The 13,894-nt window shown below is 42.4% G+C and overlaps 1 protein-coding gene and 1 pseudogene across 1 annotated transcript; both read left to right on the forward strand.

The window, feature by feature from the left end:
- Positions 1–2,816: 2,816 nt before the first annotated feature.
- Positions 2,817–6,354, forward strand: LOC103711910 (probable receptor-like protein kinase At4g39110). Its single transcript, XM_008798229.4, is given in 11 exon segments — positions 2,817–3,182; positions 3,184–3,462; positions 3,464–3,624; positions 3,626–3,737; positions 3,739–3,882; positions 3,884–4,071; positions 4,073–4,271; positions 4,273–4,464; positions 4,467–4,766; positions 4,768–4,908; positions 4,910–6,354. Coding segments are annotated over 11 exon segments (2,469 nt in total). The 5' UTR covers positions 2,817–3,011; the 3' UTR covers positions 5,492–6,354.
- A 1,365-nt stretch (positions 6,355–7,719) lies between these two features.
- On the forward strand, positions 7,720–13,861 carry LOC103711954 (annotated as a pseudogene).
- The last annotated feature ends 33 nt before the right edge of the window (positions 13,862–13,894 follow it).

Raw genomic sequence — 13,894 nt, forward strand, 5'->3', positions numbered from 1 at the left:
CGCGTGGATCTGCCTCACAGGTTGTGGGTTGAGTTGGACCAAGAGGTGTTGCTCTTGCAAAATATTCAGCCTTACTGTTTGGATTACCGTTGCCTGGTAGGAGCTTGCTCGAATCCAGGGTTCGAACTTGATCTAAAGGTGTTTCTCTCGCTCTGACATTCAGCATACTTTGGAGTTAAAGCTAACAATGGATCCAGGAAATGCCTATTGAAACAGACAACAAAAACATTTAGAGGCAATGCATCCAGGAAATGCCTATTGAAACAAACCAACTTAAACATTCAGTTAACATGAAGCAACCAAACAAATGTTTGCATAAATTAGCCACGGCAAGCTCATAGCACCTTTTACTCATCGTGACCAGTCGAAGAACAAATAAATAGCGAATGCAAGAAAGCGTATCTTATTTCTAAACCAGAACTCTTGCATAATATCATTACTTCCAAATGGAATGGTTCAATCCAGCAAGCAGCTCAAGCAATTGTTGGTTGTGGGTGTTAAAAAGATTGTTTCTTCTTTTGGCGCTGAGGAAGGCCCGAGGCGGGGATGCTTCATATTGAGTCGCTTGGGTGGTGGCTTAAAATTAATTTCAGACCTGAAGTCCGTGGTCCAGCCTGATTAATTTTTTTTATTTTGAACAGGTCGTATCTCAGCTGAATCTAAACATGAAATTATTTTATGTTACTTGCTATGTACAAGTTCAGCTAGATTTGAATCGAGTATCATGTTTAGAGCCTTCTTAAACAAATATTTCCTATGATCTATTGAACTATAAAATTATCAAAACTCATGCTGTTTTCTGTACCGTTGTTTTAACGTTAATTATTGGAAAACAAGGAGAATTGGGACAAGTATATATCAATTGAAATGGGTAGAATATTTCCTATAATCTATGGGGACTCTCAAATTATCGAAGTTCGTGCTGTTTTCTGTGCCGATGTTTTAACAAGGAAATTATTGGGAACAAGAAGAATCGGGATAAGCGTATATATATATCAATTGGAAGGGGTAGAAGTTGGAACTACAAAGGAGCCGTATGTTAGATGAGCGACGATTGAATCAGGAAGGATGATAGATTGCATTGCTTGAGCCTATTAATTTTGATATCTGTTCCAAAATGATTGAAACTTTCAACAGAATTTTTGGGTTGAAATTCATCGAACTATAACTTCTTTCCACCAAAGTATTGCTAAATGACTCCGATGCAGCTTGATAAATTACGAATAGAAATAGTAACTAGAGTAGCTAAATAGGTAGAATTTACTTATGTTACTTTGTCCACGTATTGAAACTAATAACCCTTCCTCTTATGAGTAATGGATTAAATAAATGGTCCGTCTAGTTTGCGTTTTCTTTCCCATTTAATTTTTTCTACTATTCAATAAGAGCGATCCTTTGGAGAAAAAAGAAATAATTGTCGCACTCTCATCCTCTGCTAAATTTGAAGCTCTTACATTGCATTCATTTTTATAACCTAACCGTCTTTCTTAATAAATTTGAGCCACCAATTCTATTTTGTGACTTTAGATAGAGTAGGTCCTCACACTTCCAAGATTAACTTGAATGTATTCATTTTCATTAATAGATTATATATATATATATATATATATATATATATATGGTTAGTTGCCACCACTCAATTTTAAATATGAGCTCCCTCATTTGAAAAAAATGGGGTGCCAACTAAATGAAGTACGGGATAATAAACAATTTCACCGCCATGGATGATGATATTAAATACTTACCCCCCCCCCCCCCCGGGGGCATTCCTTCTAGATTGGAAGTGGTCTTATTTTCAAATATAGGTGGTGTGGCTTCCTAAGTGTTTAACTCAAGTAATTTTAATATGTAGTGCTACTATTGATATTTTGAAGAAAAAAACAGACAAAAATGTTTGAAATTAACTATTTATCTTTCTCTGCACTGCTGTTAATATGCCGCCTTTAACTCAAGTAATTTTAGTATGTAGTGCTACTGTTAGTATTTTAGAAAAAAAATCACATAAAAATGCTTAAAATAACTATTCATCTTTCTATGCACTACTATTGATATAGTGTTCAACTCAAGTAATTTTAAAAAATCACACAAAAATGCTCGAAATTAACTATTTACCTTTTTCTGCACCATCTATTATCATCCATGCAAGACCAGAAAAGAAAATGTACATATGGTAAAAAAATATCAATCCATTGAGATATAATATGCTACAAGAGAACAACCTAGAATAACAAATAAATACTAATTTTTAGATGATTGATTCAGTCCATCTAATATCCTTTTTAGGAGTTAGAAGAAATACAAAGGATCAAAATCAGATAGGCCAGGACAAATGATTTATCTATCCATTTAAAGCAATTCATAGGAGAGATTCTCACTAATAAATATATAAATTCCTACTAAAGAGCATGCAAAAGAGTTGTGGACAATACAATACAAACACGAGGGATTAACTATAGAATTGAAATTTTAATAAAAAACCTAGAAAATTAAAAATCAAGGATTCACAAATATAAGCATCCCAGATAAGATCGAATATGTTGCACTTACCTTGTGGGAGCTGGACATGAGTAGGGCACCGCCCTCCAAGTATTGTATTGCTTACACCGGAGCTGTCCATGAAACCGGCAGCGCCCTGCAAGTACTGCATGCTATATCCGAATCCGAATCCGGAGGCCCCGCGCCGGAGAGGAGAGGCAGAGAAAGAGAGTTGGCTGCGAGAAAAAACTTCGCCAGCCCAATGAATCCTGCCTCGGAAGTTGACCTGGTCATCATCCTCTATATAGCCTGAGGGCAGTTCCGTCGAGGAGTACGAGCCATCAGTCCCATTGTCAAACAGCGTTGAGGCCGCGTTTCTGGGATTCAAACTCTCTCTCTCCCCCTTCTCCCGTTCCCGACTTCCCTTCCCGGGACGGAAAGGCACCGAGAGAGATCCCGTTACCATCGCCGATCCCTCTACAAGATTTCAACTCAAACCCCAAGAAAACAGAAAAAAATTAGAGAAAAACTAGGCCATGATTCGCCGTAAAATGGAGTCGCTTCTCCCCGTGGTCTTCCTCATCGCCTTCGCCTCGTCCGCGAGCGGAGACTCGTCGGCGCAGTTCACGCCGACCGATAACATCCTCATCGACTGCGGCGCCACCTCCCAAGTCACCATGCCCGACGGCCGGACCTTCAAGACCGACACCGCAGGCCAATTCATACCTCTCCGCGAAGGACGAGATACGGGTGTCGGTCGCCAACGCCACCACCGACATCCCTCGCCGCTTCTACCTCTCCGCCCGGGTCTTCCGCCAGGAAGCTACCTACAGCTTCCGTCTCAACCGCCCTGGCTGGCATTGGATCCGCCTCCATTTCTACCCCATCAAAACTCCCGACTTCGACCTCACCAAGGCCTCCTTCGGCGTCCAGACCGACGAAAACGTCCTCCTTCACAGCTTCGCCGTCCGACAACCCGAACGAGTGGGTCCTCAAGGAGTTCCTCGTCAATGCCACCAAGGAGGATCGCCTAGAGCTAAGATTCCAGCCGCTCTCCGACAAGGTCGCCTTCATCAACGCCATCGAGGTCGTCTCCGCCCCCGATATCCTCATCTCCGACACAGGCTCCACGCTCGTCCCCGTCGGCGAGACAGTGCCTCTCGACCCACGCCTACCAGACTGTCTACCGCCTCAACGTCGGCGGGCCTGGGCTCACCTCCGCCAACGACACCCTCGGCCGCCGGTGGGAGCAGGAACTCCCGGTACCTGCAGTCCAATGCCACCGCCGCCAGCGTATCGGTGTCCCCCAGCGTCGTCAAGTTCCCTGACGGAACCTCGCCATTGATCGCCCCAAGCTTGGTCTACGCCACCGCCGCCAAGATGGCGGATGCGAAAACCGGGAGGCCAGAACTTCAACGTCTCATGGCGTCTCAACGTCGACCCGGATTTTAGCTACCTCGTCCGGCTCCACTTCTGCGACATCGTCAGCAAAACGCTCAACGATCTCACTTCAACGTCTACATCAACGAGAAGATGGCCATTTTCTGGGCTCGACTTGTCTACCCTAACCGGAGACCTCGCTGCGGCTTACTACAAGATTTCGTCACCACTCCGGCGCCGACCAGATCAGCTTGCAGATTGGTCCGTTCAACCAGGACACCGGCAGTATCGATGCATTGCTGAACGGCGTGGAGGTTCTGAAGATGAACAATTCGGTGGGGAGCTTGGATGGCGAGTTCGGAGTTGACGGCAAGAAGGCCGACGACAACACGAGCCGCAAGGCGGTCGCCGCTGTTTGGATTCGCGATGATGTTCGGGGCCTTTGCCGGGCTCGGGGCCATGGTGGTCAAGTGGTACAAGAGGCCGCAGGACTGGGAGAGGAGGAACAGCTTCTCTTCATGGCTCCTCCCCATCCACACCGGCCATTCCAGCTTCATGACCAGCAAGGGATCCGGTTTCGGCTCCCACAAGAGCGGCTTCACCTTCTCCTCCACCATGGGCTCGGCCGGTACATGTCTTTCGCCGAGCTGCAGGCCGCGACGAAGAACTTCGACCCGAGCACCATCATCGGCGTCGGCGGCTTCGGGAACGTCTTCCCTCGCGACCTCGACGACGGGACGAAGGTGGCCGTCAAGCGAGCGAATGCGGAGTCCGAGCAGGGGATCACCGAATTCCAGACCGAGATCCAGATGCTGTCGAAGCTCCGCCACCGCCACCTGGTGTCGCTGGTCGGATACTGCGACGAGAACAATGAAATGATCCTGGTGTACGAGTACATGAAGCACGGGCCGTTTAAGGGATCACATTTACGGGAAGGACCTGCCACCGCTGTCGTGGAAGCAGCGGCTCGAGATCTGCCATCGGGGCAGCGCGGGGCTGCACTACCTCCACACCGGCACGGCGCAGGGCATCATCCACCGCGACGTCAAGACCCACCAACATTCTCCTCGACGAGAACTTCATCGCCAAAGTCTCCGATTTCGGGCTTTCCAAGGATGCGCCGGGGATGAACCAGACGCATGTCAGCACGGCGGTGAAGGGCAGCTTCGGCTACCTCGACCCCGAGTACTTCCGGTGCCAGCAGCTCACCGAGAAGTCCGATGTGTACTCCTTCGGTGTCGTGCTGCTCGAGGCTCTCTGCGCACGGCCGCCATCAACCCGGCACTTCCCGAGGGAGCAGGTGAACCTCGCCGAGTGGGCGATGCAGTGGAAGAGGAAGGGACTGATCGAGAAGATCATCGACCCCAACCTCGCCGGCACCATCAACAACGACTCGCTCAACAAGTTCGTTGAGGCCGCCGAGAAATGCTTGGCCGAGCACGGTGTTGACCGGCCCTCCATGGGCGATGTGCTGTGGAACCTGGAGTATGCGCTCCAGCTGCAGGATGCGAACCCGCCGACGCCGCCTGCTCCTAAGATAGCCGACGGCAGTGTGTCCGCCAGATCTTCTTCTTCGTCGGAGGGGCGACTCTCCTCGGGCGGTGGCCGAGGAGGCGGCCGAGGCCCGTGCCATTAGCCATGATGTGGTGGAGAATTCGAGCACAGCCGTGACGAATGAGTTGTTCGCTCAGCTTGCGGCGATGAAAGGGAGGTGATGGAGCCTGTAAGCACGAGTAACTTCAGCATCTTCCTCACCCTCAAAAGGATATACGAGGATATATTATGTGAGGGGTTGCCGGGGTTGTGATTGGATAGGTTCAATTCTCTCTTTCTTCGTTTACAAATGGGAGTTGCGTGGTGTTATAAAGGCCGTTTGGTTTGCTTCGGTTAGTGTTCTGATATTTAATATAATACAAAAATTATTATATGTGATAGCTAGGGGGAGTCTGCTGAGATTGAGGACAGTTTTAAGGTACATAAGCAAACAGGAGGAAGGACCATTTTTTGGGCAACCAATTTACCTGAAGAAAAATAAAGGAGAGAGACTCATTTTTCATGAAACACGCCTACGCCCTCTTCTATGTAACTCTGAAGTGCTTGCGCTTCAGCTAGCATCAAGAAAAACTTCTTGGAACGTGACAGAAGAAGTGACTTATAATCCAGCTTCTCAGGTGGAAGGGCTTGGGCTATTGCCATTCAGATGCTGATCAAACTGAACATTGATTACTTGGATTTTATATCAACATGTAGAGCCCATGCCAAAACACGAGACTGCTTTTTGTTGATTGTTTGAACACAGGACCAGCTTCTGTGTAGACGTGCTTGATCATCAGGCAGGCAAGATCGAACCCCATATATATGTTCTAGACTCGTGTCCCTGGATAATCTACAGCACACTCGATATTGGTCTTACACATGCCATGTATGTGTGTGTGCATGTATATGTATATGTATACTATGGTTGACAAAAATATTAAATATGAAGATCAACATTAAATACATCTCACGGTATCAGCCTGCAGTTTTCAGGAATACAAGCGTGCTGTCGATGCCGAGCCAATGAATGGTATGGTTTTGTTCCATCATTCATATAATAAATATCGCCTCTTAACATCAATGAAGGCAAAATAGATCAGGATCACCATGCAAAATAAAATAGAAGTTATCATAATTGTGTGTAAACTGACATGAAACATGTTTGAAGAGTTTTTGAATTAGTAAGTAAGAGCATGGAGATTTCGGTAGGCAATAGCGATTTCGGCGGGCTCTAATCCAATAGTTAAGATATCCTATCTAAAAACCAGGCTTTTAGTTGAATGGGCCTAAGTATAAATATGCAAGAGTTTTAGACCAATCTTATGTAGAACTATTATTCCTCAACAGAGCGAGCGGAAAGTTGACCTAAGATCAGAAGTGGTTATGAGCTAGATCTTGTTTTATTCATATCCAAATCCAAAGTCCACCAACTGATTCATAGCAGGCTTGGGAATCAAGTGTTCCTTCTTTTCCCTGAGCATGCAGGTAAATTGCCAAACTTTGTATCCATTATAGGAGCAATGCAAAGCATGCCGATCTTTGTGTGTTCCATAATCACTTTCCAGTGCACTAACCTCAGATGCAGGACCAAAACATGCTAATTAATATAATTGCTCCCTTGGATGCTTAGAAAAGATCATGTATTGATGCACAAAAACATGCTTAGACAAGATCATGCTCAAAGAATCTAGGTATTTGTACATGAGAAAGTAAATGAATCTAATACTATGTACCAAATGAACCAAGGGCCGGTTCTTGCAACTTTAATCATTGTTGATGGCAAAACAAGACCTCGCCACTATTATAAAAGAGGTTGGACTTGGATTCATCAATCTAGAAGTAGATCTGACGAGGCTTATATCTAATTATGGATGTAATCAACCTCAAATTCGTATACCAATTTGAAGAGATTTAGTTTGCCCAAGTCGGGTTAACGGGTTATTAGTTTCCGTAGCCACCCCCATCCGAGTAGCGCACCAAAGTTACCGCAACCCGTACCCCACCACCATAGATTATAGCGTCCGCCAGAAATGGACCGTTCCGCATTCTTCATTTCTTGCCCCGGCAAACCGCCCCCTTCCAAACACCTTCTTTTCTTGGTTTTCCCTCCCAAACCCCCAAAGCTCTCTCTCTCTCTCTCTCTCTCTCTCTCTCTCTCTAGCTCAGGGAAGCCGCGTATGGAGACGGAGGAGAGAGATCCAGGCATGGATCCCAGCGTTGGGTCGCGGCGCCGTCGTCGAGGAGCGAGGCTCTTCATCGAGGAAATGGTGCTGCGGAACTTCAATCCTACGCCGGCGCGCAACGGATGATCCCTTCCACAAGGTCTTTCCCATTCTCCTCTTATTTACTCATCATTTAACTATGAATTCCGTTTCTTTGTTTGCTGCAATATTTGAAGGCGGACAATCCTCCAGATTGTTGGAACAGATCTTCTTGACCCGTGTTTGCCAGAACCATTTTTTCCTTTTTTTTGTTTTTTGAATTTCTTTCATGTTTTCGTTTTTTTTAATTATTGAGAGAAAATTGAAGCGGGTGTCATCTGCAAACCCTAGAATCATTTTTTTTGGGGGAAATCTTGATTTCTTATTGTCCGACCTAAGATGACATTCTATTCGGGCCGAACGGGAGCGGAAAAAGCAATGTCATTGATGCGACGCTCTTTGTGTTTGGGAAGCGGGTAAAGCAGGTAAAATTTCCAGTCCACCTCTAACTGACCCATAAAATGTGGAGATCCTGAAAAGCTTCGCCTGTTCTTTTTGTTTCTGGAATCTTCAGGGTTACTAGGTTTATCACCACTCACCAACCAAAGAGAAAAATAATCAACTATAAAAGCTGAATGGTGATCAATATTATTCTTTCTGCAATTGCTTATGAATTGTCAACGACTCTAATGCCTGCTCTTTTGATTAAAGATGCGCCTGAATAAAGTGTCCGAGCTGATACATAATTCCAGCAACCACCAAAACCTGGAAAGTGCGAGGGTCGCTGTCCACGTTCAAGAAATTATTGATATGGTATGCTTTTTGCCGTTTAGATATAAATTATCATACCAGAATCTCGTTTTTGGGTGCTGTGATCATTCAGGATGATGGAACCTACACTGCTGTCGAGGGCAGTAACTTTGTCATCACTAGAGTTGCATTCCGGGACAACTCTTCTAAATACTATATAAATGATCGTGGAAGTAGTTTCACTGAGGTCACCAAGAAGTTGAAAGCAAAACGAGTGGATCTGGACAACAGTCGCTTTTGATCCTCCAGGGTCATGGCAAAGCATCTACTAAACTTTTCTTTTTGCCTCTTTTATCGAGAGCTTGGGCCTATAACTTGCAAGAATTGTTCTCAAGAGGTACTTTGCCCAGGGCTTAGGCTTTAAAAGAAATGATAGGGAAATATGGCTCATACTTAAGATCCCAAGTAATTGGGGTGATACATGGATTTTTTTTCATGTTGATACGTGGAGTTTTTTCTTCCTGCTGGACATCTATATCCATATTTATGTGTTATCTATATCTATATCCCTATCTTTATCAATCAATTTCTCTGTTCTTTAACAACTCTTCTCCGTTACGTTAAACTGTAAGAGGAGGGTATGCTCTTGTTTGTGGATATCTTATATTAGTAAATTTGCCTCGCTGTAGGAAAATATGATGTTGCCATATCAACAGCATGTTCTGGGCTTGATATCATTGTGGTTGAGACAACAGCTGCAGCACAAGCATGTGTCGAGTTACTTCAGAGGAAAATCTGGGCATTGCAACTTTCATGATACTGGTATTGCCATTTGGTTTGCATTGCACTTCCTAAAATTTTTCTGTATGTTCTTTAAGTAACTTCTCTCCTCAAGTTGCATAGTTTAGATAGCTACAGAAATAGTTTGCCTATGATAGAATCATAGAAATCTACATGGTATTTTTATCCTGCTGATAATCACAATGTGTTTGCAGGTACTGTGTAGATCAATATACATGCTGGAACTTAAAAAGTACTTTTCTAATATTGGATCATGAATGTTCTTTAGCATTTGCTCTTTTCTGTTCTTTCTTTGCTTTTACAAAGCAGCTATTTAGAATCTCTTGACATCAAACCTAGATTCTAATATTATTGACCTCTTTTTTTCTTTCAAAAATAGTCCTTCTTTCTATCAAATTTAAACTCTTATTGGTACCTTTATTTGCCATAGATCCAACTCTTATTTTAGTTTACTGAATTTTTCATCTACCTTTAAAACCGATTCTAAATGTTAAATCCAGCCTTGTTTGGAGGTTTGCTTAAAGCAAATGCAATGTAGAACTGTCCGCAGATGATTCATGCATTGGCCACAGAAAAGTGGCAGGAACTTCTGTTTGTGATTTTAGATTGCAAGCAGTAAATATTTGAATATCCAAGACTCTAACGTCTGAATGATTTAGTCTTCTTTTGTGATTAGTAACGAATGAAATTCTCTAGCACCAATTAGTCAAGTAAATATTGTGCATGTCAGCAAGGAGGGGAAAGGTTATCAGGGTGAGGCGATCATCTGTTATACACCTATCTGCAAGTATTTTTATAGACATTCTGATTAGCAGGAAAGGCATGAAGGACATGACTCTATGTAACATCACCAAGGTCACTGTAATTGATGTTTCCATTGACATAGGCAATTCAAATTTTATTATTGATGTTCAGATTATGATCTTGTAATATTATCTTGAGTCATATTATATGATGAATGAGAGAAAGAGGTCTTTGGCCAAATAACTTTATTGGTGCAAGCCTGTATAGTATATGAAGTGGGGTGCATAGAATGGGGCAATTACACGGCCATTGACCGGGAAGGGATGGAGCTGGAAATAAATGAGAAATTATGGCCATTTTGTTACATGGATGCTTGGTTATTCTCTATGGACAACATGGCAGATTGATAGTTAATGAGCTTTTAGGAAGGTTTAACATCTTAATGTCCATTTGCAAAGTGATAAAAATGGTATCCATGCTCTTCCAATGCTTTAAAACATGTAATATGTCTGAATATAGCCAGAAATAACCTCTTTGAGGTTGAATTGATGGAATAGGTGGCACCTATGGATGATGCTTAAGATTGAGCTACAGTTGAAGCAAACTCAACTTAACATTTGGCTACTGAGGTAGAGAATTTTCTTATCGAGAGGTGTGAATCAAATGGCATAGGGTTGTTCTATTAATATGAAGCCAGCAAGAGAACTTTATGCCAGTAGCTGAAATGCATTTAAGTTATTACAAAGGAGACCTTACAACATGGATTATGGGATAGGTAAGGGGCAATAGCTGCCACTTCTCTGTATAAAATGTCTGTTAGTGTGATGTGTATGGCTTGCTAGAGGATGCAATTTTGCAATAAGAAGGATCGAGCATATGAAGTATAAGACGACCTACAACATGGTCATGGTTCTCACTTGTACTGTTTTTGAAGGATTCTAGAGGCTCAACTGCATTTTGGGTATGGTGGAACTGTCCCAAGGATTGTGTCAAAACTAACAACACCATCAGCAAGAGGATCTGCTTTTCTGCTTGATATTTTTGTCCTTTCAGAGAAAATGTTTGAAAATTTATGCTTTGTTTAGTAGCAATTTGCTACACTCTGTAAGGTATAGTAAATAAATCAGAAGGGAGCTTATGCTGCATAACCTTATTCAAAAGCAAAGTCATGAAAAGTACTCACTTGACCACAAACTATGGTATCTTGTCAAAGTTGCTGCTGAGCTGTCATGCATGAAGTGTAAATTGTTGCTTTATGTAGTGATGCAGGAAAAACAAGTAGGTTATCTACACAAGTTGAAGGAGAAAGTCAAAAACCCTGAGGGAGTTCCTCGCCTTTTTGATCTGGTTACAGTAAAAGGATGAGAGGCTGAAGCTAGCCTTTTTTGCTGCATTGGGAAACACTGTGGTAGCAAAAGACCTTGATCAAGTAAGATTCTCTACTCTTTTCATGACTAGCACAATTCTAGTTTCCTTCAAATTAGTATACATGATGAGACAATTTTCTTGCTTTGTATATTTGAGTTGACATGCTGTCACCACTTGGTCAACTGAGTGTTGTGATTTTAGTTTGGCCGCTAAGAGTCATTCATGTACTTATATTGTTAAGTAGTCCCCTATTTATTAGGATCCATCACCACAATAACTCTAGTATTTATTCACTGAAGGCCCTGCTTGAGTAAATATTACCTCGCTATTGAGCTGACATTTGTTAAATGAGAGTTGATTTTTCCAGGGCTTTATTTTAGGAATTATTATGCACTTGTATGTTGCTACTTGTCTGTATGAGTTTGGTGGTTGGTCCTCTGAGACTTCATTTTACTTTACATTTTCATTCTTGGAGACTTGGCCTGTGATGTAAAATCTTCAATCCTGACTGTATAGAATGAAAAACGTTGCTCATCTTTGAACAAAGTCCTTTTCCTTGTGTTGTTAGGCTACTAGACTTGGATATGGTGGAGACAGAGAATTTTGACGTGTGGTGACACTGGAAGGTGCTCTTTTTGAGAAGTCTGGTACAATGAATGGTGGTGGAGGCAAGCCTTGAGGTGGTAAGATGGGTACATCAATCAGGGAAAATGTTTCAGGAGAAGCTGTGGCAAATGCTGAGAAGGAGCTTGCACAACTTATTGACCAACTCAATGTTTTGCGTCAAGAATTGTTGAAGCTACAAGGGGTTATTAGGCATCGGAAAAAAGCTGAAGTTCATTTAGAAATGGAATTAGCAAAGAGTGAGAAGGAGGTAGGTATTTGCTGTGCTTGTGTTCACAGCAGATAATCTCAATACTGTTTCATGTGCCTCATAACATGTGATCTATGTCATGATCTGCTAATTTTCTCTTTCATGCAGATAGACAGTTTGAATGCTCAACACAGCTACATTGAAAAGCAACTTGATTCACTGAAGGCTGCATCAGAGCCGAAAAAAGATTAGGTGAAGGGATTGAAGGAGCTGCATAGAATTATATTTGTGGAGCAAACAGAACTAGAGAAGCTTGTCAAATGCTCTAGTAACCTTGAAAAGAGAGTAAGTTGGCACACATGAGTTGGTTTTGGAGAAATCTTACTAGTTCAAGTTGCCGATACATGGAGAATGACTACTGTCTTAATAGAGCACACTTTTCCTAAAAGCTTATTTCTTTTCTTGGGCTGTCATTGTAATTATCTGTTTTCTGGATACTGTCTAGCATATAATAGTGGTTACACAAATATTTCTACTAGTGGAATGATCTTCTAACTTTGGTTACTTGTTTGCTTCTTTATGTTATTCTAGGCCTCTGAACTTCAAAGAAAATTGAAAATGTGGGCGGTGAAATGCTGAAAAATCAAAAGTTGAAAGTCACAAAAATCCAGTCTGTGAGTATATGTTTTAGTAGATTATCTTGGTCTCAGAAAACATGTTGTTGATATCTGTGATCCTCCTTTCAGGATATTGATAAAACCAGTACTGAAATCAACCGCCACAAAGTTAAGATTGCTACTGGCGAGAAAATGGTAAAAAGGTGATGAAAGGATTGAGGAGTCAAAGAAAGACAGAGAAAAACTTCTTGAGGAGAAAGAGAAAATGATGTCTGTTTTTACAGAGAGAGAGCAGAAGGCATTTTCAGGTCAAGAAAACTATGAAAAAACTCAAGAGGTATCAAATTAGCTTTTGTTAACTTGGTGCTAGTAGCTAAAGTAGTCACTAAATGCATGGCTTCATCTCAAATGCACTGTGCTAATCTTATGTTTTTTGCAGCTCATTGACCAGCATAAGGATGTAGTGGATGAAACAAAGGCGGAGTACAACAAACTGAAGAAAACTATGGATGTGCTATGAGCTGCCGAGGTGTTGTTGGATGAATCCATCCATTCCTTGTCTGCCTGCTGTTGTTATAATAAATATCTGACCTTTCCCCCACCATTTACCCACAGTAACATTTACCAATAACAGGCTGATGTTGAGTACAAATTGCAAGACACGAAGAAGCTTATGAAGGACTGGGAAATGAAGGTGAAGGGCTTCAATAAAAGGCTTGAAGATATTCAAAGGGATCTTGTGAAACATATGGACCAGTAAGTTGGGATAGTTTTTGGATTCATGAAACTCTCAAGCTGATTTTTGTTATTGAGGTCTTTGAATGAGTATATGTGGTGGCAGAATTCAAAAAGATGCAGTTGACCCTGAAAAGCTTCAAGCAACATTAAGTGATGAGACTAAGTGATGCCTGCAATATGAAAAGAGCAATTGAGACAGTGGCATTACTCGAAGCTCAGCTGAAGGACCTGAATCCGAACCTGGATTCCATTGCAGAGTACGAATATTTTATTAGTTGGACTTTTTTATTAATATTTGCTCTAAATGCTTAAAATGTATTCTGGATAAACCAAATACCAGAAGAAGTCTCTCTTGTATAATGAACATGTTGCAGAGCTGAACACTGCAACACAGGAGCGTGATGATCTGAAAAAGCAATATGATGGATTGAGAAAGAAAAGGCAAGTACTTTTTCCCCTTTCCATTGCCA

The sequence above is a fragment of the Phoenix dactylifera genome, chromosome 11, assembly GCF_009389715.1.
Source record: "Phoenix dactylifera cultivar Barhee BC4 chromosome 11, palm_55x_up_171113_PBpolish2nd_filt_p, whole genome shotgun sequence".
In the NCBI taxonomy this organism is placed as follows: domain Eukaryota; kingdom Viridiplantae; phylum Streptophyta; class Magnoliopsida; order Arecales; family Arecaceae; genus Phoenix; species Phoenix dactylifera.